The 26,010-nt window shown below is 40.2% G+C and overlaps 1 protein-coding gene across 1 annotated transcript; it reads left to right on the forward strand.

Annotated features, from left to right (window-relative positions):
- Positions 1-14,254: 14,254 nt before the first annotated feature.
- LOC145109449 (AAA-ATPase ASD, mitochondrial-like) lies at positions 14,255-16,009 on the forward strand. The gene has a single exon (XM_079046601.1). The coding sequence runs from the start codon at positions 14,276-14,278 to the stop codon at positions 15,767-15,769; it is 1,494 nt and encodes a 497-aa protein (XP_078902727.1). The 5' UTR covers positions 14,255-14,275; the 3' UTR covers positions 15,770-16,009.
- Positions 16,010-26,010: the final 10,001 nt, after the last annotated feature.

Raw genomic sequence — 26,010 nt, forward strand, 5'->3', positions numbered from 1 at the left:
AGTTCATGCAATTCAAATGGTCATTAAACTACACTTAACTTGAATCAAAGAAACAAAGATGAAAACTTTAACATGCTAGGTAATGATAATCAAACACATCCATTAACCAACTGCATAAAATCCAAATATAAGCTAGAAATTAACACATAGTATTAGGGTTCATCTACACTAAATGAAATCCTAATGATTAGCTATTCATAGAAGAAAATAAGCACACAAAAACATATGAATTCGACATTGTTAATCTAATGCAAACCGAATGTGATGTGTAATCTTAAAATCTTCAATCGCCAAGTGTTCTCTCTTCCAAAGGGTTGTTTTTTGCAAATCTCTGGCCTCTAAAATCGACTATATCTTTAGAAAACCATATCTAACCTCCTAAAATTCAATAGGTAAAGGAATATTTATAGTTTTCAAATATCGCGTCTCACGTCGTGAGTTCAGTACAATTCGTGTTCGGCAAGGAAACTGCATTCCGCGTAGTTATCTTCTGGAATCTTCATTCTCACGTCGTAAGCAGTAATGGATCACATCAAGAGCTTCTATTTAACTCAATTTTCTCTTCTTTTATGCTCCATTAATCTCCCAACTCAGCTCCAGTCCTTCCAGGTTCCAACTTTTGTCGGTTTTAGTCCTTTTATTCAAGAATGCTCTAATTGGCTACAAAATGTAATTCGACTCAATAAGTACCATATATCTTTGCAAATAACCAAAATATAGCTTAAAATGTATTAAAATACTACCTAAATATATGTATAAGTATAGCAATATCAGTAATCGTCTCATGAATCTTGTCGTCAGTCAAATATGGCATCTCCGGGCCGGCAGCTCCTAATCCAGAACCTTTAGTGATCGCCATACTGAAAAACAAACAGGAATACATCAGAAAAGCCACATTTCATACTATTTTATCATCAAAGTATCACTAAATCTTCAGGGTTCGTGACTTCCTTGATACGGGTGCAGGTCTTATGCTTTCAGTAGTACAGGCCCAACAAACTTCCACACTACCCGTATTTGTCTTATAGGATCGTCACAGACCGCCCGGCCACAAAGCCCAATAACTAGGATATGCATACATTCTATAATCACTCTCTCGAGAGTGGATAATCATTCCTCAAGCTGGCCTACTACAAACAATACTCACTCATGAAACTTCCATTAACCCTACAGCCGCTCGAATACTTGATTCTACCCTAAGCCTAGAACCAGACAAGAAACAGGAAATGAGGCTAAATCAAACATCCTTAGACTATAAAATATTAGTTATGTACAACTATGATGCATACACTAATAAACCATAGTAATAATGTCAGTTCCATATAGCATAACAAGAAATTCTCCTAGGCTATCAGACATCATAAATCAGGCAATTCTATCAAGAAATTCCTGAAGATCCCTAGCCTACAACTAGCATGTAGTTCTATCATATCATCAATGAACTAAACAAGTGTGGGTATATTAGGGATACTTTCCTTGGCTCCGGCTGATTGTATACACCACATCCTTTCCTTCGGTCTTTTTAGAGTTAATATTTGAAAAATATTTTGCAGATCCTGAGTTTTAGTTTGGAATCACACAAGTGTTCATCCAATTCTCACAAACCAGGGCTCTGATACCAACTTGTAATGTTCCAAAAATCAGAGTAAAAAATTTTCATTTTTAAAAACCATTTAATAATCCATAAATCATACAAAAACATTGTTTCCAAAAACATAGTCATAAATCAGAGTATCCCAATAAATCAACTTTTAATAAAATATACAAGAATGATGTGGATAATCATGCCTTCTTCGTGACCCGATCACTGAAACCATAAAATTAAACTGTAAGCCAAAGGCTAGTGAGTTTCCCCCAAAATAATCCACACACCAGAACATATACAACAAGCATGGTGGGTCCATAGTCATCAGACTGGATTACCTCTGAGCCCACATCATAAGTCTGGATTGCCCTCTAAACCCTCAGCTTATACCTGGATTGCTCTCGAGCCCACAACATAAGTCTGGATTACCCTCCTTACCCTCATCTTATGTATAGATTGCTCCTGAGTTTGTTGGCTTCCGCACAAAGTAGTATCGCCTCAACCCAACTGCACTATATCGACATACGCAACAAATAAACATATAACCAACAAGTACATGTAATCATACAGATCTACCAATCTAACAGATCACTATAGCATAAAATCATCCTATATACCAGGATGCATAACACAACCTAAAGGGCCGACAGTGGTGCCTTTGACCCACGAGTATGGTGAGGAAAACTCACCTCGAGGCTCAAAAGATGATTAAACTGATCACTACTCCAAACACTGACTCTACAGTTTACATGTACAACACACAAGGACCAAGTCTCATTTCACTACTCAAAATACCCTAAATGACCTAAAGTTAAACTTGGTAAAAGTCAACGGTCAACGTTCAATGTTCAAAAAGTCAACACCCAGCCAGATTACGGTATGCGTGACAACTCTACGCCCTGCGTAGAGTCTAAAGCGGCAAAAATGGAGAAATATGGGGTTATGCGCTGTGTAGCCTAAGTTACACTATGTGTAACTACGTTGATGCTAAAACTTCACATTAAGTGCTTAATACAGAAATACACCATGTCCAACTCTTAGATCTAGGCCTAATAAATGTCCTAAGATGTAATGTTCCAAACTTTATGCATTTGCATGGCTTACCAAGGCTCAAGGAGAAACCCTAATCTCATGACAACTTTTAAGGACCAAGAATTCATGCATGGATGGGTGGAAGTCGCCAAGATCCCAATTTTTATGACTTAACAACCTCAAACATACCTAGAAAAGAAATTTACAAGGTCTAGAGTAGCTCATACTCAACACAACCAAAAAGGGCATAAACTTTAACAACCTAGCTAGATATAACAAAGGAAGCATAAAGGTACAAACTTTATACCTTTTGGAGATGAATGAGAGCCAAAAGGTCCTAGATCCATAAGCTTGAGCACTCCAAATCTTCAACAATGGGGTCTTCCTTCTATAAAGTACACCAAAACACACACAAGGACCTCAAATATCACTCAAGGGAATTAGGGTTTTGAGATGTGTGTATCAAAGGGTGGAGGCTGATGATAAGAAGGTCCTCAAGGGTTTAGAGACCTTAAATAGGGATCAAAACCCAGAAAAATAAGGTTTGGCAATTACGTGGCTACGCCCTACGTAACCTGCTCTACGCCCAACGTAGAGCATTTAAGTCTCGTATCCACCACTCCTCCTACGTGTTGCGTAGGAATCTATCTTACGTCCTGCGTAGGACCAAAACATCCAAATCATAAGACTTTTTTAAATAAAAGTGAAATGAAGTATACATGCAAGGACCGGTTGTTACAATAAAGGCATGGTTTTTGAGGAAAACCATGTGACATGAAAGGTGTCACGACGTGGCATCCCAAATGAGGAACGTGTATCCATGATGATTGTCACAACGTGATGAAAAGATGGCCACGAATAGACAAATAGATGAATCTCAATCATCGATTTTAAGGTTTCTCCCATATTTAAAGCCATTAACTAATGACCTAGGGTTCCTTCATAGCCTCCAACCTCTATCAACGAAACCCTAGCCTCTCCCCTTGCCTTTTTGAGCTCTTTAATGGTGTTTTGGCCTCTTAAAGGTTGAAGGAGGACTTTGTTGTGCAAAGGATCATCTAGCAAGCTTGTCTACATCTATTGGTGCACCTTCTAGCCTTGGTTAAGTCTCCAAGTTTCCATTTTTTGGTTTATCTCTTGTGGATCTAGGTTTTTAGTCTTTTCCTTAATGGTTTGTGGTTATTATTTGTTGGTTTGGATAAAGTTGGTAACTTTATGACTCCTTAAACTCCTTTGGTTATTATATGCCCCAGATCTAGATTCTCATATTTTTTGGTAAAATGCATGGAATTTTGACTCCATTTTTCACCTTTTTTAACCTAATTTTGGGGAAGGAAATGTTATAGACATGCTATGGACATGCATGTTCATAAAGTAAGGATTTTTTATGGCTCTTTAGAAGGAAAGGAAGCCTTCTAGGAAGTTGGAGTAAAGGACTTAACATATTAAGTCCTTAATGCAAAAATGTAGCCTCTAGCAATCGTCACGACATGACCAAGGAATGGTCACAACATGACAAAACCCATCATCGTGATTGTTTTGTCTCTACTTCCCAACGACGTGACCAAGGAATAGTCACAACATGGCGTTGACTTTGATTGGGCTGGCCATTAACAATGTGGGCCTTTGACCGTTGACTTTTGACCAGTTTGACTTTGGGTTAAACGTGGAGGATTAGGATGTTAATTAAGGATTTATCTATTTTGGGTGTTAGACGGTTCAATGGATTTATCAGTGCAAGGAGTTAGAGTGTTGTGTTTTTCCGGTTCTGCTAATCAGATAAGTTTCTCACTATGACATGTATCCCATTGTATGTCATTTGCATTTTAGGATAGAGGTGTTGTTGGAACACGAGTATGTTAGTGATTGAGATAACTCCTTTGAATATATATGTAGTAAGGGACACTTAGTTTCATTGTATGTTAGACTGGTAGGGTCTTTCATATTGATTGTATGGTACTAATAGGAGTTATGTTTGGATAGGGTAATTGGGGTAGGCCAGTTATCAAGATTATGTATGACTGATCAGAAAAGGACTTTATTGAGGAGTGGTCAAGGGTAGGGTAACTAGGGAAGGCTAGTTTCCAAAGAAATGTACTATGTTAGATTATGATTTAAATATATGTTGTATGGTTATGTGGTAATGATAGCATGGGTTCTATGTAGTCTAAGTTGGCTAATCTAAGAACTCTTGGTCTAATGCCTTATTGTGATATTTTTGTCTGATTGTTCACTTACGGGTGGATCATTTGTTCGACTGTCTATCTGATCCCTGATTACATATGACCTTGTTCGTGATAGGGAAATACCATGGAGGTAACCCATGGCACTTGTTTGTAAGACCATGGGGTAGCCCATGGCATTTACTCGTAAGACCATGGGGAATAGAATGAAAAATAAGACCGAAAATCATAATGTGCATGCTGAGAAGGTACATATAGAACCAACAAACAAATAGAAAAGGTAAATGCACGTAATAACTAGGAAGAGAAGTATTAGCAAAACAAGTTGAAAGTAAACACAGTGAAAACTAGGCGAAAAGCACTGTAACGCCTGTTCCAAGTATTACTTAAATTATTTATTTAAGTTTAAGGTTTTGTGCATGGACTCGGAGAGTTGGGAGTTCAACTCGTCGAGTAGGAGCCTTATGGTTTGACGCGGGATCGAGACCTACTCGACGAGTCGGCAGGGCGACTCGACGAGTAGGAGCTGTGAAGAGAAACCCTAATTTTTAAGGGTTTGCACCCTATATAAACAACATAACCTGCCCTTGTGGCCTCCCTTAGCACCTTAAACTACCATTGTGAGCAACATAACCTGCCCTTGTGGCCTCCATTTTTAAGAGAAGAGAGTTTGCGGCCGTAAACCCCACTTGAGTGAGAGAAATAGCCATTGTGAGCAACCTTGAAGTGATTGTGAAGAACTTTAGAGCTTGAAGAAGAAGGAGACTAGAGAGGGACAATAGATCCAACATCTACATCATTTTTGCCAGCATCCTAAGGTATAATGTCTTGATCTTGACCTCTAGTTACTTAGATCTCTTTCTTGGAAGTAAATGGGCATTTTTGGGGCAAAATAGAATCAAGCTTGGATATGAACTTATCACAAGGATAGGGTTCCAGATCTGGACCTCTTTAGGTCCCAAATACCATAAAGTTGCTTCCTTTATGCAGTTTAGTCTCTTCCTATGCACAAAAACCTTGTAAGAAGCCTAGTTTTGAAGTTATAGCCTTGAAGGACCTTGCATGCACGGAAAGTTTGCAAATTTACGTGATATCTGCATTACGAGACCTTGGATCTGGAGTTTGGGACCCTAGATCCCATGGAAAGGGCCGAACTTAAAGAAGACTGAAGGAACTCGTCGAGTCCCTTGGCTGACTCGACGAGTCGAGTAGGGTTTACTCGTTTGCGGTTGTCATGAGTTTATGGGTCAGGAGTTTACGATTGGTTTGAGTTTGCGGTCCCATGAGTTTCATAGGGGACCCGGCGAGTCACTAGATGCACTCGACGAGTTGAGGTCAACATGGACTGTTAACCTTGGCTGTTGACCTTGACTTTGACCAGGGTTGACTTTAAGGGTAATTATGGGATTATGACAAGTTAATCACATGATGCTTAAAGGCTGTTGAGTTGGAGCAGCACGTGGGTCATATCTGATTCTAGCTTGTCAGTCCAGCATTCATGAATGGTGAGTCTTTTCACCATACCAATGGGTCTAAGGCACCAAGGCCAGCCCATTTTATGTGATGCAGATTGTTGGATGATTATGCGATATGATAGTATGACATTTGCATGGAAGACCACGTGGGGGTTCCTGTGGCATTTGGTATAAGACCTTGGAGGGTTTCCATGGCATCCTAGTATATCTGCTTGTATAGCTTGCATTATGTCTTATAGGGGTTCCCAAGGCAGGAAGACCTTGTGGGTGTTCCCATGGCAGGAAGACCATGTGGGGGTTCCCATGGAAGATAAGACCATGTGGGGGTTCCCGTGGCATTAGGTGTAAGACCCTGGAGGGTTTCCAGGGCTTCCTTATATGCTGGTATGCATGGCTTATGTGGTAGAGATAGCTTGTATAGCTAATATGATATGTGGTATGTGGTAGAGATAGCTTTTATAGCTAATATGGTATGTGTTATGTGGATTGTGTGTGGGGTATGCTCTGGGGGACTCACTAATCTTTGTGCTTACGGTTTACAGTTTTGGTTTCAGGTATCATCGATTTGGAAAAGAAGGGCTCGGATTGATCGCAGTGCATACACCTATGATTTCCGCAATGAATGATTTTGGGATGAACTCTGATAAATGTTTTACTTAATGATGGTTTGATATGTTTGAAATAAATGGTATCAATGTTTTAGCTATATTAAAAATGAAATTTGTACCCTTGACTTTGGGTCGTTACAAGTTGGTATCAGAGCCTTGGTTTGAGGGATTCGGACATACTTTCGGGTATGCCTGAAGTCAAACTGAGGATCTGTAAATATTTCAAAAAGAAAAATGTTTTCAAGGAAAAAGTTTTCTAAAACTAGAAAGGGTGTGGTGCATGCAATCAGTCGAGCTCAAGTAAGTTTCCCAGAATACCCATATATGTTATCTGTTATGATTTGGTTTATGGATCTGAGAATCGAATGCTAGTTAGGGCTAGCAGATATGCCTTTATATGTTGTATGAGCTGGTAGACTTGCATGCTAGTGCTGAGTAGGCAGCGATAGATTGGCTTGATATGTGAGGCTTGTAGCCTTGGAGATATTGTATGCCATGCTAGAATGAGAATGATTATTGGTATTAGTAACTGATAAGTGTATGCTTTTAAAATTGTATACGGTTAGGATCTTATAGCCTTAGAATAATTGATTTGGCCTTATTTCCTATTCCTCATCTGGTTGTGGTCCTAGGGTAGAGTCTATTATTCGACAGTCTATTAGATCCTGTTCTGTGTATAATTTGCATGCAGAAGGCAGCCGACAATGTGGATGGATGGATGTGGATAGCACGAGTTGTGTTTTGTGGGATGACTGATCTATGATAGTTCTTTGGATCAGAGTGCTACTGCAAGAATGTTGTTTGCTTTGTGCTTTGTGGAACTCTTAAGTGATGGGAGTCAGCTACTAAGTGGATATGACGATATCCAGGAGGTGGATGGCTGGCATCATGGGGAGTTCTTCACCAGCTAATGGCAGGGTGCAGATTGGGAACCTAGGAAAGCCTAGGATATGCTCCAGCGAGTTAGTGGGGTGGTTTGGTGAGATTGGGAACCTAGGGGGAGCCTAGGAGTTGCTTCAGTGAGTATCGTGCTGCTGTTTAGCGGATATCTGGTGCATCAGTAGGGTAGGTGACTTAGAGGATTCGGGAGGATTACTGAGGAAAGTATGGATATGTGTGGAAGGTAGTATGAGCATGTACTACTGAAAGCACAGGATCCATAATCAAATCGGTGAGAGTCTTGGAGAATCTAAGAAGCTTATGGGAAAAGAATTCTTGTTTATGCTCTGATCGTGGAAATGGTGGTATTGCAGGTTGAGGATGGGCACGCATAGGGATAGACCAGGGTTTGGTTCCAAATCCAATAATGAGCTAACTAGTGGAAGGACTATTAGGGTTTTGAGTTCGCGTTGGATTGAGAAGATGGAAGGTGTCTTCCGCACCAGTCCCTACCCCAAGGGAGTCAGGGTTCGGTTCGCCTTGGATCTCTTGTATCGGGTAGCAAGGATTTGTTGGGAATTGATTGTGCGATCTACTGGGTCGTCCGAATTGGAGACTATGTCGTGGGAGGAGTTTGTGGCTCGGTTTAGGGCATAGGTTACTCCAGCTATTACAGTTCAGCCGTCGGCTTTTGAGTTGGTGAGCGTGTCAGAGTGCAAAACCCTGAAGGATATGATTCTCAGAGCCCGAGGGTGGGAGATCGATTTGGAGCACCTTGGGAAGAGAGTTTCATACCAGGTGGGTATAGTGGAGGGCTCGGGGAAGAAACCCAGGACTTTGGACCATCGGGTGAGGGGTCGGCAGGGCCGGAGCCAGTGCAGTACGTGCGGGAAACTGCACGATGGATTTTGTCATTCCAGGGGTCTGGGCTACTACAATTGCGGCCAGATTGGTCACGTCAGTAGGGATTGTCCTTAGGGGGCAGGCTCGTTATGTTTTCGCTGTGATCAGATGGGCTACAAGAAGGCCGACTTTCCGTTGATCAGGGGAGGAGCGGTGAGTGCGCATGCTCCGACTATACTGAGGATCACCGATGGGCGAGGGAGTAGGCGAGGAGCCCCGACAGAGAGGAGTCGCACTTCGCAGTATCAGACGGGGGAGATCAGGACTTCGGCAGGTAAGGATGCGAGGTATGTACCATTTTGCCTCCCTACCAGCTTCTCCTGTATTTAGTAGCGGTTATTTTTTTCATCAGTGTGAGTAGGCGTATCGTTGTTTGTTGAGTTGTATGTACATTCAAGAAGAGTTATATGACATCTGTATACCATGAATTTTGGCGGAATAGTACAACGTCGTCTCCTTGTATATCACGGAATTTCCAGTATGCGAGTGTCATGTTGGGTATGTTCGGGGTTGGTTCAAGGGTTTGTATGAGAGAGTTATGACTAGGACTCAGTAGCCTTAGCAACTATGCTGGAAGAGTTTTCCGGGTTGTCAAAGGAAGAGAGTTGTTGCTGAAGTTTTGCTTAGAGCATCCGACCTTTGGACTTCGAGGTCTGGGTGCGGTATCAGTTTAAACATCTAGAGTCATTGATGTCATTGGGATACAAGAAGTGTTAGCTGGTTTTCGGGAGTTATGTTGTTTTGGGAAGAGTTACTTATGGTGCACTCGTTTTGTAGGCACCGGTCGTCAGCAGATTGATCAGTGGAACGAAAGAAGGACTGGGAATCCTTCAATTCTTTATGTGCCAAGCGGACTTAGTGGAATCTAAGTGGGGGAGAATCATTCAGGAGCAGGAGCAGTTATGACAATAGAATAAGTTTAGCATCCCCTTCGGGGAAGAAGGCGATCCAAGAGGCTGATTGGCTAGAGAGTTGTGTGGTTTGGGAGTTCGGTACAACTTCCTAGCATGTGAATCATGTCTCATTGGTTCTTAATAGCAGAATGTGGGGAATCAAGTTGGGGTTTCGGTCATGGATTGAGTTCAGTTTGGGGAGTTCAGCCGAGTGTGCGGTCGACTCTGTATGGAATTCGAATTGATAGGTTAGGGGTAAGGGATTGGGTTGTGTTGGTGTTAGGTCGATAGTGTTGTAAGACTATGGGGGTTCCGTAGCATTCACTAGCATCCAGATGGTGTTGGAAGTGTTGTAAGTCTGCGGGTGTAACCGTAGCATTCACGAGGTTGTTGGATAGTGTTGGAAGTGTTGTAAGTCTGCAGGTGTAGCCGTAGCATTCACAAGGTTGTTGGATAATGTTGGAAGTGTTGTAAGTCTGCGGGGTATAGCCGTAGCATTCACAGATTCGTTCAGATGACTTAGGCCAGGGTGGGTCAGTTCGCAAAGATTGCGGGAAGCCACAACTTTATAGAATCAGGACCGGAGGTGGTTATTCGATCGGTTATCTGTGGGCGAGCCCGAATGAATAAGGGAATTCGGAATGGAACTGATAGAGACTGTTGAGTCAAGGGTTTGGATCTCGAGTTGCAGGATCATGGGGATAAGTGGTACGTGACACAGTAGGTCTATGGCTGGGTAGTCCTGATATTGGATCTCTTGGGAACCTGGTGGTTGGACCGAGTGCGAGACTGGTAGTCTCGGGGATCGGCTAAGGGTATCTATTATCGATAAGGTAAGGGATGTCGGAACTTATGTTGCATTATGGATCTTAAGGTAGTAGCGGGGTATCGACCCATTTCAGGAAGGATTTTGAATCAGGGTTCGTGCATATTCAGTACAGGATTTTGTTTCAGTGAGATGAGATTTGGGAGCATAAGGATGCCAAGGGCATCAAATGCAGGATACCAGGGTAATGAATGGGTTTGGTTCGATGGTAGCTTAAGCCATCATGATGTGTCTCGGGCGGGTTCTATCAGTATTAGGGCCACGACATGTTGGAATCAGGAAACGACAGGATGAAGGAGATCGGGAATGACGAAAGACTATCATACTCGGATAGCACGCACTATTGTAGTGGATTCAGTGGTGATAGGTTGTCAGGTTATGATGATTGAGGTGTCAGAAGGATTAACGGAGCCATGAGTAGTGGTAGGACAACTACTTCTAGATGAGGTCTCTTTCAGAGGTTGTGTGGGCGAGCGTGAGGTTGTTAGTTAGCTCAGCAACCGGACAGGAATCCGGTATTCCGAATATAGGCGCTTGGCATCTGGTTATAGTAAGCGAATTCAGTCAGTTGGCAACGCCGAGATAATCAGGATCGGAGAGAGCCTGGTGTGGTTGAGTTATGTTGCCTTATTGGACGGTCATGGAATGATCGGGGTGACGGCTGTGTCCCTTAGGATGTCGGGTGTCGATATTCGATGGGTTCAGGGCGGATTGTCGTTTATTGGTAAGAGATGGATACTCGAGCTTCATCAGGGATTAAGTACCCTCAAGGTTTCACTCCAAAAGAGTGACACCCAATACATGAAGTAGGGTTGAAGATAAGGTACAGTGAGTCAGTCAGGGTTTGGCCCTGATAGGGCAAGGGGTGTATCATGAAATATTACGAGGGAAGCATTATCCAGACTTTTGCATCAGCAGACTTCCACGACGAAGTCTAGTTCAAGTGGGGGAGATTTGTAACGCCTGTTCCAAGCATTAATTAAATTATTTATTTAAGTTTAAGGTTTTGTGCATGGACTCGACGAGTTGGGAGTTCAACTCGTCGAGTAGGAGCCTTATGGGTTGATGCGGGATCGAGACCTACTCGACGAGTCGGCAAACCGACTCGACGAGTAGGATCTGTAAAGAGAAACCCTAATTTTTAAGGGTTTTCACCCTATATGAAGAACATAACCTACCCTTATGGCCTCCCTTAGCACCTTATTACCCAGAGAAGAGAGTTTGCGGCCGTAAACCCCTCTTGAGTGAGAGAAATAGACATTGTGAGCAACCTTGAAGTGATTGTGCAGAACTTTAGAGCTTGAAGAAGAAGGAGATTGGAGAGGGACAGTAGATCAAACATCTACATCATTTTTGCCAGCATCCTGAGGTATAAAATCTTGATCTTGACCTCTAGTTACTTAGATCTCTTTCTTGGAAGTAAATGGGCATTTTTGGGGCAAAATGGAGTCAAGCTTGGATCTGAACTTATCACAAGGATATGGTTCCAGATCTCGACCTCTTTAGGTCCCAAATACCATAAAGTTGCTTCCTTTATGCAGTTTAGTTTCTTCCCATGCACAAAAACCTTGTAAGAAGCCTAGTTTTGAAGTTATAGCCTTGAAGGACCTTGCATGCACGTAAAGTTTGCAACTTTACGTGATATCTGCATTAGGAGAGCTTGGATCTGGAGTTTGGGACCCTAGATCCCATGGAAAGGGCCGAACTTAAAGAAGAATGAAGGAACTCGTCGAGTCCCTTGGTTGACTCGACGAGTCGAGTAGGGTTTACTCGTTTGCGGTTGTCATGAGTTTACGGGTCAGGAGTTTACGGTTGGTTTGAGTTTGCGGTCCCATGAGTTTCATAGGGAACTCGGCGAGTCACTAGATGCACTCGACGAGTTGAGGTCAACATGGACTGTTAACCTTGGCTGTTGGCCTTGACTTTGACCAGGATTGACCAGGGTTAACTTTAAGGGTAATTATGGGATTATGACAAGTTAGTCACATGATGCTTAAAGGCAGTTGAGTTGGAGCAGCACGTGGGACATATCTGATTCTAGCTTGTCAGTCCAGCATTCGTGAGAGGTGAGTCTTTTCACCATACCAATGGGTCTAAGGCACCAAGGCCGACCTATTTTATGTGATGCGGATTGTTGCTTGATTATGCGATATGATAGTATGACATTTGCATGGAAGACCACGTGGGGGTTCCCGTGGCATTTGGTATAAGACCTTGAAGGGTTTCCATGGCATCCTAGTATATCTGCTTGTATAGTTTGCATTATGTCTTGTGGGGGTTCCCAAGGCAGGAAGACCTTGTGGGGGTTCCTAAGGCAGGAAGACCATGTGGGGGTTCCCATGGCAGATAAGACCACGTGGGGGTTCCCGTGGCATTAGGTGTAAGACTCTGGAGGGTTTCCAGGGCTTCCTTATATGTTGGTATGCATGGCTTATGTGGTAGAGATAGCTTGTATAGCTAATATGATATGTGGTATGTGGTAGTGATAGCTTTTATAGCTAGTATGGTATGTGTTATGTGGATTGTGTGCGGGGTATGCTCTAGGGGACTCACTAAGCTTTGTGCTTACGGTTTACAATTTTGGTTTTATGTATCATCGATTTGGAAAAAAAGGGCTCAGATTGATCGCAGTGCACACACCTATGATTTCCGCAATGAATGATTTTGGGATGAACTCTGATAAATGTTTTACTTAATGATGGTTTGATATGTTTGAAATAAATGGTATCAATGTTTTAGCTGTATTAAAAATGAAATTTTTACCCTTGATTTTTGGGTCGTTACATGCCCAAACAATGTAAATGAAGCTAGTACTTAGACTACTTATGTACTGTTCCACGATCCTGATCTTATGCATCAACACTCTCTAATCAAAGCTCGTGTTGTTGTAAAGAGATAAACCTCATTCAAATCTAACATCACATTATCTTTGACACTTGTTTATCATATGTTCTCTCTTCCTTGCATGATCTACAACGGCCATCTCCATGCTCTGGAGTAAAAAGTGCTATCAATGTCTTATGTAAATATTTAAAACCACCATAATCTTTTTTCCGTCGGTTTCTATGTGAATGAAGTTGCTCCTATTATATTTCTAAGTGTTGTTTTTGGTACATTATACAATAAAAGTATATCACACAATTAATATAACATCCTCACTTTTGTGACCTCCATATTCCGTTTGTGCTTATTCTTAATAACATTTAGAACAATTTATGGGATAATGACTTGAAAGGGTAACGAATTTTCAATTTGGTTCATATTTAATCATTGAACTTTTTACGTACTTGATTTACTCCTAAATTATTTGAAACTGTTCATGTTTTACCCGTATGATCGGTTATAACCGGTCATAAGGGTAAAATGTGAACAATTTCAAATAATTTATGGGTAAATTAAACACAAATATAAATTCGATGATTAAATATGAACAAAATTAAAAATACGTTACCCCTTCAAGTCATTATCATTTCCCTTAAAATGATAAACATACGGTGTCATGATCTTATATTATGTTTTAAAAATTTATTTGTTTTTGTAAAAACTAACATTGTTGAACAAATTTTATTGAGTCTTCACTGTAAGAAATTAAGTTTTAATTCAGAAAAAAAAATCTTAAAAAATAATGTTTTTATAAACGTTTTTAAAATATTATTTTTTATTTCCCGAAATTCACGGTCCATGTGAGTATACAAACAATTCACGACTTCATTATCATAAACTTCTTGAGCAAGCAAACAAAACACGTACCCAACACCAAAAACGCCACCCCTTCCAAAACCCACCCACTCAACCCGACCCGACCCGACCCGACCCGACCTCCAAATTAAAGACAAAAACCTCCCTTCTTTATAAACCTCCATTCACATCATCCACACAAACACCACCACCATGAACAAATCCGCCATGGGAGACCTGTTAGCTCAGTTAGGTTCAGTTCTCGCTAGTGTCATGTTCGTTTGGGCAATCATCCAACAATACTTCCCATACAACATCCGTAACTTCTTCGACAAATACTCTCAAAGATTCCTCACTTTCTTCTACCCTTACATCCAAATCACCTTCAACGAATTCACCGGAGAACGATTCAAACGCAGTGAAGCTTATTCCGCCATCGAAACCTACCTCGGCACCACCTCCTCCATGCAAGCTAAGCGTTTCAAAGCCGATATCATCAAGAACAACACACAACCACTAGCGTTATCCATGGACGACCATGAAGAAGTTGCAGACGAATTTAATGGCGTCAAGGTTTACTGGGCTTCTGGGAAGAACATACTCAAATCACAATCATTTTCTTTCTACCCAAACACAGATGAAAAGCGATACTACAAACTTACCTTCCATAAACGACATCGGGAGCTTATCTTCGGGCCTTATTTGAATCATGTTCTTAAAGAAGGTCGAGAAATCAAAGTGAAAAACAGACTCAGAAAGCTTTACACCAACAACGGATCGCAATGGAGTCATGTTGTTTTTGAACATCCAGCTTCGTTTCAAACTCTAGCAATGGATCCTGTGAAAAAGCAAGAAATTGTTGATGATTTAACAACTTTTAGCAACGCAGAAGAGTTTTATAATCGAATCGGTCGAGCTTGGAAACGTGGGTATCTTCTTTATGGTCCGCCGGGAACCGGAAAATCCACCATGATCGCCGCCATGGCCAATTTCTTATGCTATGATATATATGATCTTGAATTGACTGCTGTAAAAGATAACACAGAGCTCAGAAGATTATTGATCGAGACTTCGAGTAAATCGATTATTGTGATTGAAGATATCGATTGTTCAATGGATCTCACCGGACAACGGAAGAAGGATAAAGAAGAGCCGGAAGAGAGTGATCCGGCGAAGAAACCAGTGAAACCGCCGGAGAATGAGTCGAAGGCGAGTAAAGTCACTCTTTCTGGTTTGTTAAACTTCGTCGACGGTTTATGGTCGGCGTGCGGCGGCGATCGGTTGATAGTTTTTACAACTAATCATGTTGAAAAGCTCGATCCTGCACTAATCAGAAGAGGTCGAATGGATAAACATATTGAATTATCGTATTGCGGGTTTGAAGCTTTTAGGGTTTTGGCGAGAAACTATCTTTATCTTGAAACACATGATCTGTTTGAAAAGATTCGGGTGTTATTGGAAGAAACCCAGATGACTCCGGCGGACGTCGCCGAGAATCTGATGCCGAAGACTAGTCCGGCAGATGTGGAAGGGTGTTTGAGGAGCTTGATCGAAGCTCTGGAGAACACGAAAGAGGAAAAAAGGATCGAGGAAGAAGAGAAAAGAAAAAAAGAGTCGGCGGCCGCAGCGGCAGCGGCGGCCGCGGAGGAGAAAGATGAAATCAAGTTAGCAAAACCAGTTGAAAATGGTTCAAATGGAAGCATATGATTGAACCATAACAGTTTGAGAAGATCGGCGCCGGCGAGGCGCATGGTCTCCGGCGAATTTTGGGAAGACTTTGCCGACAAAATGGAAGATGACATTTGGATAAGTTCAATGGTAAACTGCCGGTCATTATTTGGGTCAAAGGACACTTTTGGTCCCTACACTTTATTTATGACTATAATAGCCCTTGTAATTGTATTTCAAGTTCCCATGTAATGGGAGCGCATGTAGTTTATGCCTTTATGGAATGAAAGTGAATAGCCAAAAAAAAAAATGAAAAAAATTCCTACACAAATTGAATTGGAAAACTGGATTCCAAATTATACCCAAAAAAAGAAAATTATGTAACTAACATTTCAAAGAAAAATAATGTGTGTCCGTTAAAATAGCTAACATATAAAAGGAATGAAGGTTAAGTAAAAGTTAATAAACTAAACCGAAAGTTGTTTCCCCCGTTTAAAACTAGGGAGCTAATGAAGCTGTCTATGTTTAACATAATAAAATGTAATGATTTTTTAAGGAAAGTCGTAGCTTTTCACAAAAAGTCTTGCCTTTTCATCAAATAACGTCATTTTAATGCCTTTTCGAAAATACAAATGCACGGCAACCTTTAATTTAGGAGATTATTTTATAGGGAAATTAGGTTAAAACCTTAAAATAAAATAAATAATAAATAGTTAGTGGATTGCTATAAAATAATCAACAACAAAATGCAAATCTATGTAGATAAATAAAAACTAAGAAATCAAAAATTAAATAATATTTAGCTTGTAAACCACTAAACTGACATTAAAAAAGAATGTTGAATGCTATAAATGATATTAAGGTAAAAATAAAATGATATAATTCACAAGTAAGAAAATGTTAAAGTTGACATTAAAAATGTTAAATGCTATAATTATTATTAAGATGAAAGAAAAATGCATTGATTGAGATTAACATGAAAATCCAATAATATAATTGACTTGGGTCCTTTTCAACATTTTTTTACATTTTTTCCCATATCTTTTAATCTAACTACACTGTTGTTAAAATTTTCCATGAACAAAAATTGAAAAAGCAATATTATACGGTGACCGAATTTTTATTTTTCTCATATTCTCCAAATAAGAGTCATACTAAGTGGAAATTATAAAAGTTTATTAAAAATCAAGGTTCTAAATAACGTGAGGCGTGGCTTGGCGGCAAGGTAAAAGTTAAGTCATGACAAGCTTTGTCGAGTCATGGCGTTTTTCAAGGCGTGACTATTTTCTATATATTACAAGAGATAAATCATATAATTATTGATTTTTATCAAGTATATCAAGTTTTTAGAAGTGTTATATTAGTATTTAATATAAAAAGTTAACAAAAATTCAATTATTTTAGTCCCGATAAAAAAAATCAAAAAAAAAAAACAAAACAAAAAAAACTCGCGCCTTGAAAAAAAACTCGCGTCATATCGCGATAATGCGCCTTGACACGTTATTTGGACGCCACGCTTAACAAATCCGCCTTGGACGTTTTCGTAACGGCTACACTACGTCTCACGCTATGGCACGCCTTGAGGCGCGCCATGGCGCGTTTTTTAGAACCATGTTAAAAATGCATATCGCGGATTGCACAATACAAAGTTTTAATAACAAAAAGATACGGAGAATCAGTCTAATAAGATAATGAATAGATAAGAATAATTAAAAATTAATATACTTACATATACTTCAATCTATGATATAGATTATAAATGTTATAAAATTTAAAAGTATATGCACACAAAAAAAATGTTAAAAATCCTAGATTATTAAAAAAGAAAAGTTAAAATTACAAATTTGGTTTATGGGATATATTATTATTTTTTAATTTTGGTCCATTGGCAAAATAGTCATGTTGAAAATTTGAACATCTTGGGAGTCAAACTTAAACGAAGGTGGGCCAAATCTGTTTGAAAACATCAAAATAAGAACCAAATTTGCACAGAAATTTGTTGGGACCAAAATCAGCAAATTTTATAGACTAAGGGACCAAAATTTGTTGAGACCAAAATCAGCAAATTTTATAGACTAAGGGACCAAAAGTATATTTTAATCTAAATATAAACAAAAAACTAAAACAATCTTCTTGAAAGGATTCAAGAGACATCTAAAAAAAAAAGCTATACAACATTTTGCGTCAAGTGTGTATGACATCAAAATTCATAAAACCATAAGTTCTATAAAGACTAAAAGGCTAAAATAATTCTCAATTTCATCCGAGGTAACATTTTTCTATTTTCAAAATTTTTTTATTTGCTTTTGTTTCGGAAGCTATGACTGAGAAATTGACCGATTTAAATTGATAACAAAGATATGGTTCACTGCTAGGTAAAGAATTTAGCAAAAATTACAATTAAGTGATTAACAATTTAATGATGATTTTGGAGTGAGATGGGGGAGTTGACACATGTGGTTGTAGCAATAATTGACGAAGTCATATATTGAGTTTCATTCTATTATATCAAAACCTGTATTTCACCAAAGGTATAACTCATTCTATGGCTAAATGAATGAAATAGACCACTATAATGGTGGACAGAACACTGAGGCTGCCGGATGTCTCTCTCTCTCCCCTCCGTCCTAAGTCTTTTAATGTAAAATGAAGTTGGTTCATAGCATCTCTAAATGACTAATTACTAGCAAATATCCTTTAAAAGCTAATATGAGTCGTAGAAGAGGCTAAGAAATTAAAAGTCATATATTGAGTTTCAATCGCTTATATCCAAACCTGTATTTGACCAAATGTATAACTCATTTTATGGCTAAATGCATGAAATAGACCACTACAATGGCGGAGACAATACCGGGCCTGCCAGATCTCTCTCTCTCTCTCTCTCTCTCTCTCTCTCTCTCTCTCTCTCTCTCTCTCTCTCTCTCTCTCTCTCTCTCTCTCTCTCTCTGTGTGTGTGTGTGTGTGTGTAACACTCCAAATCAGGTATGACCTTGTAGCCCTTGAAGTATTTCAAATATGGCATAAGAAGCCCTCAAGTACGTTGGGCGTACTTATGAGTACGCTTAGCGTACTTGGCAAGAAGAATCGCGGAGGGGCAGCACGTACGCTGGGCGTACGTGCCGGACGTCAAAACCCTAATTTTCGGACTTGTGACCTATATAAACACCCTTAACTCATTTGAGCCTCACCCTAATCAGCCTCTTTCACCTTCAAGCTTCTCTGAAAACCCTAATACCATTTGTGAGTGCATTTTGAACTTTAAGAGTGTATTTGTGGTCCTTTTAGTGTTCATTCAAGAAGGAGAAGTTGTCAAGGAAGCTTGGAGTGTCATTTGGCTTCAAGAATCTGCATATAGTCGACCTTGAGGAGCTTCTGGAGGTATAAAGCTTGGACCTTTCCATCTTAATCACTAGATCTAGCTAGGGTTTTCTAGTTTTGTCCCTTTTGTTGATTTTGGATCTTCTCTTGTGAGTTGAGCAACTCCAGAGGATGGGAATGTTAGATGTGAGGTCCTTTGGTCCGTTTATACCATAAAAATGAAGTCTTGGTGGGTGTTTTGACCTCATGCATGGGTTAAGAACCTTAAAAAGGTCTTAATGGGGGTGTTGGGAGCATATGAGACATGCAAAGGCATAAAGTTGCCAACTTTATGCCCTAGGTCGTCTTAATAAGCTTAGATCTGACTTTTGGACGTGAGGGAATCGAGTATTAAGCACTTAATGGAGAAAGTGCTTAATATGTTAGTACTAGGGTGGTACGCTAAGCGTACGCACCACAGATGGGCTTGGATCTGTTTGAGCCTTTAAGCTGTTGGGCCTCAGTTGGTTATTGGACCTTGTTGCATTTTGGGAATAGTGGGCCATATTTTCTGTTTTGGGCTATTGATGTTATGGTAGGGCCTTATTGGGCCAGGAGGCCCAATAATGCTTTGTGGACATGGACTTTGGGCCCATTAGCAAAGAAAGGATATTTGGGCCTTCATGGAAGGACTTGGGGTTTGGGTTTTCCCTTTGATTATGAGAGGCCCTAACATTGGTTAATATTATTATTCAGCACGGGAGGTTACGGACAGTTAGGAGAGCAGTTTCGAATTGTTCGGACAAAGGTGAGTCTCCTCACCATACCAATGGGTCTAAGGCACCAAGGTCGGCCCATTAATTGTTATGTGATGTGATAGTGGATTATGGAATATGTGATATGCTTAATTATTTGTGACATTTGCATGAAAGACCCCGGGGGGGTTCCCGAGGCACCTAGGTATAAGACCTTGGAGGGTTTCTGAGGCATCCTCGGTAAAAACCTCGGGGGGTTCCCGAGGCACCCGGAGTAAGACCCTGGAGGGTTTCCAGGGCATCCTTGGGCTAAGACCTCGGGGGGTTCCCAAGGCACCCAGAGTAAGACCCTGGAGGGTTTCCATGGCATCCATATATGTTGTATGCATGGCTTATGTGGTGTATGTAGCCTTAGGGCTAATATGATATGTGATATGTGGATTGTATGTGCGGTATGCTCTGGGGAACTCACTAAGCATTAGCTTACAGTTTGTGGATTTGTTTTAGGTACATCTGAGCCCAAGGGAAAGGGAAAGGCTTGATGGCGCAGCGTGCACTCTCTCACCGATGTTTTATGGGACACTCTGATATTTTTAAATAAAGTTGTAATGGATGTGGATTTGAAAACAATTGTCTTGGGATTTCATGGTTTATGGAAATGTGTTTGACTAATTAAAAATGAAAAATTTTCTCTTAGAAATTTGGGTTGTTACACACACACACACACACACTCTCTCTCTCTCTCTCTCTCTCTCTCTCTCTCTTCTCTCTCTTCCCCCCCCCCAAGCCTATGTATTTTAATGTAAAATAAAGTTGGTTCACAACATCTCGAAATGACTAATTACTAGAAAATGAGACGTATAAGAGGATAAGAAATTAAAATCCCCTGCTCTAATTTCTTTTAATTGTGGCCATTGTTAACTTTTTAAAAAACGGCAACTTCAGATTTTTATCTTTTTGGTTGTTGCAAGAGTGCTAAAATTTGTATCAATAACAAAAAACAAAGTAATTGTGCAATCCGCAATATGCAACAATCTTAGCACTCTTGCAAGGCATATATCTTTCGTGGTCATTGTTAACTTCTAAAAATTCGTCAACTCCAAGGCGTATATCTTTCGTGATTGCGGAATGTTTTTGAGCATATTACGTTGCCCCTTTATTCTAAAGTCATGGCTTCGCTCTTGGACTACTACTTCTAGTTTCTACTAAGGATGATAGGCGTTATACTACACTTACCATATTTTTCTTATGTCACATCATTTTTTCCCTCACCCCACATAACTGGTGGGTGTCATACCATATTTTACCACACTTTTACTTTTTATTTTATTTTTCTTTAGACAAAATTTCAAAAATGGCTCCTATGGTTTGCAAAAAGTAGCAACTTAAGGATATCTTTCATTAGGGTAACATTGATGGTCCCTAACGTTTCCAAATCGCACATGATTGGTCCTTTTTCCTAACTCTGTTAGAACATCTGTTAAATCTATAGTAAAATGACCTTTTTTCCCTTGGACCAAAATTGATAAACTTATATACTTGGGGTTCATTTCTGTAAATTATAAGTAGAAGTGAGTAATAGCCTAAATATTATTAATCATTTAGGGACTAGACTAGAAATTCTCTAGTCGTTGCTCCTCTGCCTCCCTAGTCATCGCCTGCGTTACCAACCACCACCTTCGAGTTACCACATTTCCACCAACGCTCCGTCCCTCACCTCTACTACCCACCTCCTCCATTCCCCTTTTCCATTCTATATTTCTCTCTCTATCTATCTCCCCATGCATGTTCTCATGTGGGTTAATCATTTGTTGATGTTACCTAAGGAGTATTGAAAAACAAAAGTGAAAATCATAGGGGTGAAAAGGAACTAATGCTTCTATAATTCGATTCCAAACTGGAAAATAATTAACAGGTACAATCATCGACTATGAAGATGATGGTATAGGGTTGTGATATTTTGTCGAGATGGTTTCATGAAGATGACAATGTACAGAGGTAAAGATGTCAATGATATAGGGTTGCGTCTCTCAAGTCTTTCCCTTTTATGATGTGCATGTCTCTCAATTTTTACTTCAAAGAAATCGATAGAACCTACAACCCTTCTTCTTGATGAATCAATTGCAGGCCCAAGAAAAGAAAACCCAAGAACATGTTCCCTTTTATGATTTTTTTTTAGTTGTTGAGTTTGATAAAAAAATCATTTGGGTGATTTACTTTTAACTGGGTCCATTTGTGTGGTGTAAAAATGATCCATTAGTGATTCAACTCAATCAAAGCTTCTCATTGTCTAACAATTCCACTTAAAGAAAGCTCCATGGGTTAAGGATTAAATGGTAATTTCGTTCCTGTTTAGTTTTTCTCCTCAAAGTGTGTTGATTCTTCATATGGATTACATGGTGATTATGTCAGTCGGTGGTGCTCTAAGTCTAGACATTACACGAGCATAAGTACACACACACACACACACACATATATATATATATATATATATATATATATATATATATATATATATATGTGACAACCCGGAACTGCCACCTTGTATACCTAGTCAACCCAACCAATGTTAAACCCGTATCCGTTGTCTTCTAACAATGTTTAAGGGTTCATTTAAGCGTTCTAAGCTTGGGTACAGTCAAGGTTGAGGTTAGGAATGAGTCAACAAGTCGTATAGTGTCAAAACCGGACCATACACCCCTTTTGGAGGAGTGTGCGGCCGCACACATGGGTGTACGGCCGTACACACCCCTCATGGCCACACACCCACCCCAATATAAAGGGTATACCCCTTTCCTTTCATTCCTTTATCACCTTGGCAGCACACAACACCATTTCTCTCAAGCTTCTTCAACCACAAACCCTCCCAAGGCTTCAAAAACGTGAGTAATCCATCCCTTAGCTTGTTGTGCTTTAAGAACCACTTAATCTAAGCCTTGAATCATTGAGTCCCATCATGTTCTTCATCTCTTTGAAGGAGTGCAGCCGCACACCCACATAAGGTGGCCTCACACTCCTAAAAGACCCTCCAAAGTGAGAGTTGGACTTCCATATTCGAGTTGGACATGAACCTAGCTTTGCTACACCCTAGAATTGGCATTTTTGGACATCATCATGTAAGGTGTACGCCCGCACACACCCTTGTGCGGTAGCACACTCCTTGTGTGCGACCACACACACACCCTAGGACCACAAACCCATTTCTAAGACCCTAAACTTGTACTACAACTAAGTATGGACCTAGAACACTTCATGGATGCAAGTATGGACCTTGAAAACACCTCGAAGGTACCTTCCATCATGAGTGTATGGCCACACACCCCTTGGGCCGCACACCCATGGCTGCACACACCTTTAAGGTGGCCATACACCTCCCCCATGCAATCCTTTAAGGTCCTAGCACTTAGTGTAAGTAGTCTCAAGTTCTTAGAGTGGTTCTCCATCACATTTAGTAGGGAAATACCTTCATTTGACTCCTTTATGTGTCATTATATGTTAATTAGGATCAAATCGTGTTCAAGGCTTCACTTGAACATCCCGCATTCCGTATCGATCCTTCATTCAAATCGCCCGAGGTGAGTTCATACCCCTACGCTTTTTCTGAGTTTTTCATGTTTTCAGGGGGGAATACAAGCAAAAGTACAAGGAAACTTGTACTCAAAGTATATTATTCTGTATAAGATAATTATATTTTCAGTATGCTTTTAAACACGGAAAATAGTTTTACCAAACGATTAAGAAATCAACTCGTAGAAACAGTTTTCAAAACTAGAGCAATAAACTTATGAATCATGTAGTAAAATGTATCATTTTATAAAGGATTCATGTTAATCATAAAAGGATTTTCTATATTATTACTTGTAAATTTGTTAGTCTAAGTTGAAGACACGTCCTTGGTAACACTCCCACAGAATCAGAGTGTAGGACTAGCACTTGTGACCAGAATCTCTTGTAGGGAGAGTGTGACTGTTGTGTATAGATCTATACGGGACTGACAATCCCGCACCTTGCTGCTAGCTACAGTCGGACCGGCAGGTCTACGGGTGACAAAGTCATAAAGGATACCAGCCCCGTTACGGGCCATATCCAGTCAGTTATGGTCATGAAACTCACAATGTAGATAGCAGAGATTTACTTTTGTAATAATGAATCAAGTGAACTAACCTCAAAGTAATAACCGATTTGATTACTGGAGGGCATTAACAGTACCTTCAGGATTTACTTCATCACGTTTTCTTTTCATTAGTTTTATTTATGTAATAAGGCTAATATACCTCATGGGAGTAACCAGGGTTATTAAAAGAAAACTACGTTGATCGATATAAGTATGGTAGATACTTGTACACCTCAGTTTAGAACGGATAATCAATGATCAACTTTTAGGGAAAATATAGGATTTTCCCGGGATAACTCGGCTTTTCATAAACGGATTGTTTAACATGTAACTAACGGATATTCATATTCACTCCACGACTCCTTGGATTGTACATACCTTGTATGAATCTGGAAGTCATGGAAGGAATGGGTTTTCAAACACGCTTTTCATAAGAAAATATAGGATTTTCTTGAGGAACACTTTTCAAAAGGATCAAAGAAACATTTTCCACCAAAACTAAATGCTTATGAACTCACCAGCTTTATGCTGATATTCTTTCAAAACTGCTTGTATTCTCAGGGTATTAGTAGACAGGTACTTCCAGGATTTTGAAGAAGTCGGCGCGTTAGAGTCACGTCTTTCCATTTTAGTTTTGATAAGAACAAAACTTTGTATTAAGACAATGTAAACCTTTTTCATATATGTATTCAATGTTTGGTTGTGTTTACTATGCTTGCAATACAACTGTTGTGATACTACGCATGACGTCAACCACCCCCGAACGTTTCCGCCGTTCCAGTTTGGGGGTGTGACAGATTGGTATCAGAGCCCTTGTTTATAGCGAACTAAGTATACCGAGCCTTACATGGTATACAACTATAAATACTAAGGGGCCTAAGTGCTCTAAACTAAAAGTATACTTTCAAAAATATAAGTATTTTTATAACAAAGTATACAAGTATACCTAAGTACCCGAACCAGTGTCATAAGTAGAACAAAACAAAAGTATTTGGATGTTGGACATCGCGGTTAAACCTGGGCAGTTATGTAATCATGTCTAGGGTCAATATAGCCTGATCAACTATATTCATTCGAGACATGACCAACATGTGCTTGGGAGTGACTGTGGTGTTGCAGCAAGCCTAAAACTTACCTAGATACCAGAAGAGTTCTAGAACCAAATATAAGGGTTAAAATACTATATGAGTATTTTAGGATGCTATAACAACCGAACTGAAAACTTACCCAAGGATCCATTCTTCAAGAATCAAGCATGTAGCTATAATACATTGGAAGTATTATTAGATTCGATGCCTATTAACTACCCCTTTACCATCACCTCGCGTAGATAGCATGGTTGGATTCCATCTTCCTGGCGACCCGTACTTTCCCAACCAAGGAGATGATGGATGGATCGAGCCAGAGCCAGAAGGGAACCATGAAATTCCTTTGGACGATGACTTTGCCGAACCATTTCCTGAAGAGACTGACTCGGAACTCGAGGTCGAAAACCTACCTCAAGTGACCCCAATATCAAACCCTAACCCTCAAGTTGGATTTCAAGGTCCAACGCCTATGTGGGTCGGGAGTTTGAGTAGGTGGAGCCACGAGCAAGACCAACCTCTCCCATACGACGGAAACCGCAACTTCTACAATCTGAATGAAGGAGGCCCCGCGGACAAGGCCCTCCCAATCCTGATACGTCGAGTGGTTCGCAATGTGGAGCTAGGTATGGCAACCCTTCAGCGAACCATGGAGCTCGAAGCGGATTCGAACACCAGCACGGATCGCATTCGTCGCCTCGATATTTCTCATGCGAGAGTTGCAAGGAACACTAAAGCTCTGCAGCAAGAGTTAGCTACAACCCGAGCCGAAGTCATAGAGCTCCGCGCACGCCAGACTGAGTACGAGAGACGCCTGCTTGGTGTGGAGCGTCAACTGGCCGAATTAAGGTTTCACTTGAGGATTACCCGTCGCCGATAGGGGAATACTCCACTCATCCTTCCTTTTTGGTCTAAGGAATAACTTTCATATCTATGTTCTGAGTAGCTCTTTTCCGTAAACATCTTTGTCTTTCATGTTACCAAGATTTTCTCTTTACTAGTATGAATTAGACCTATTTTCAGGTCAAG

This window comes from Lactuca virosa, chromosome 4 (genome assembly GCF_052849685.1).
Source record: "Lactuca virosa cultivar CGN04683 chromosome 4, Lactuca_virosa_CGN04683_v6, whole genome shotgun sequence".
In the NCBI taxonomy this organism is placed as follows: Eukaryota; Viridiplantae; Streptophyta; class Magnoliopsida; order Asterales; family Asteraceae; genus Lactuca; species Lactuca virosa.

Bases quoted from the DNA above. Each gene is read 5' to 3' on its own strand.
- LOC145109449 (XM_079046601.1), top strand. From the start codon at position 14,276: ATGAACAAATCCGCCATGGGAGACCTGTTAGCTCAGTTAGGTTCAGTT.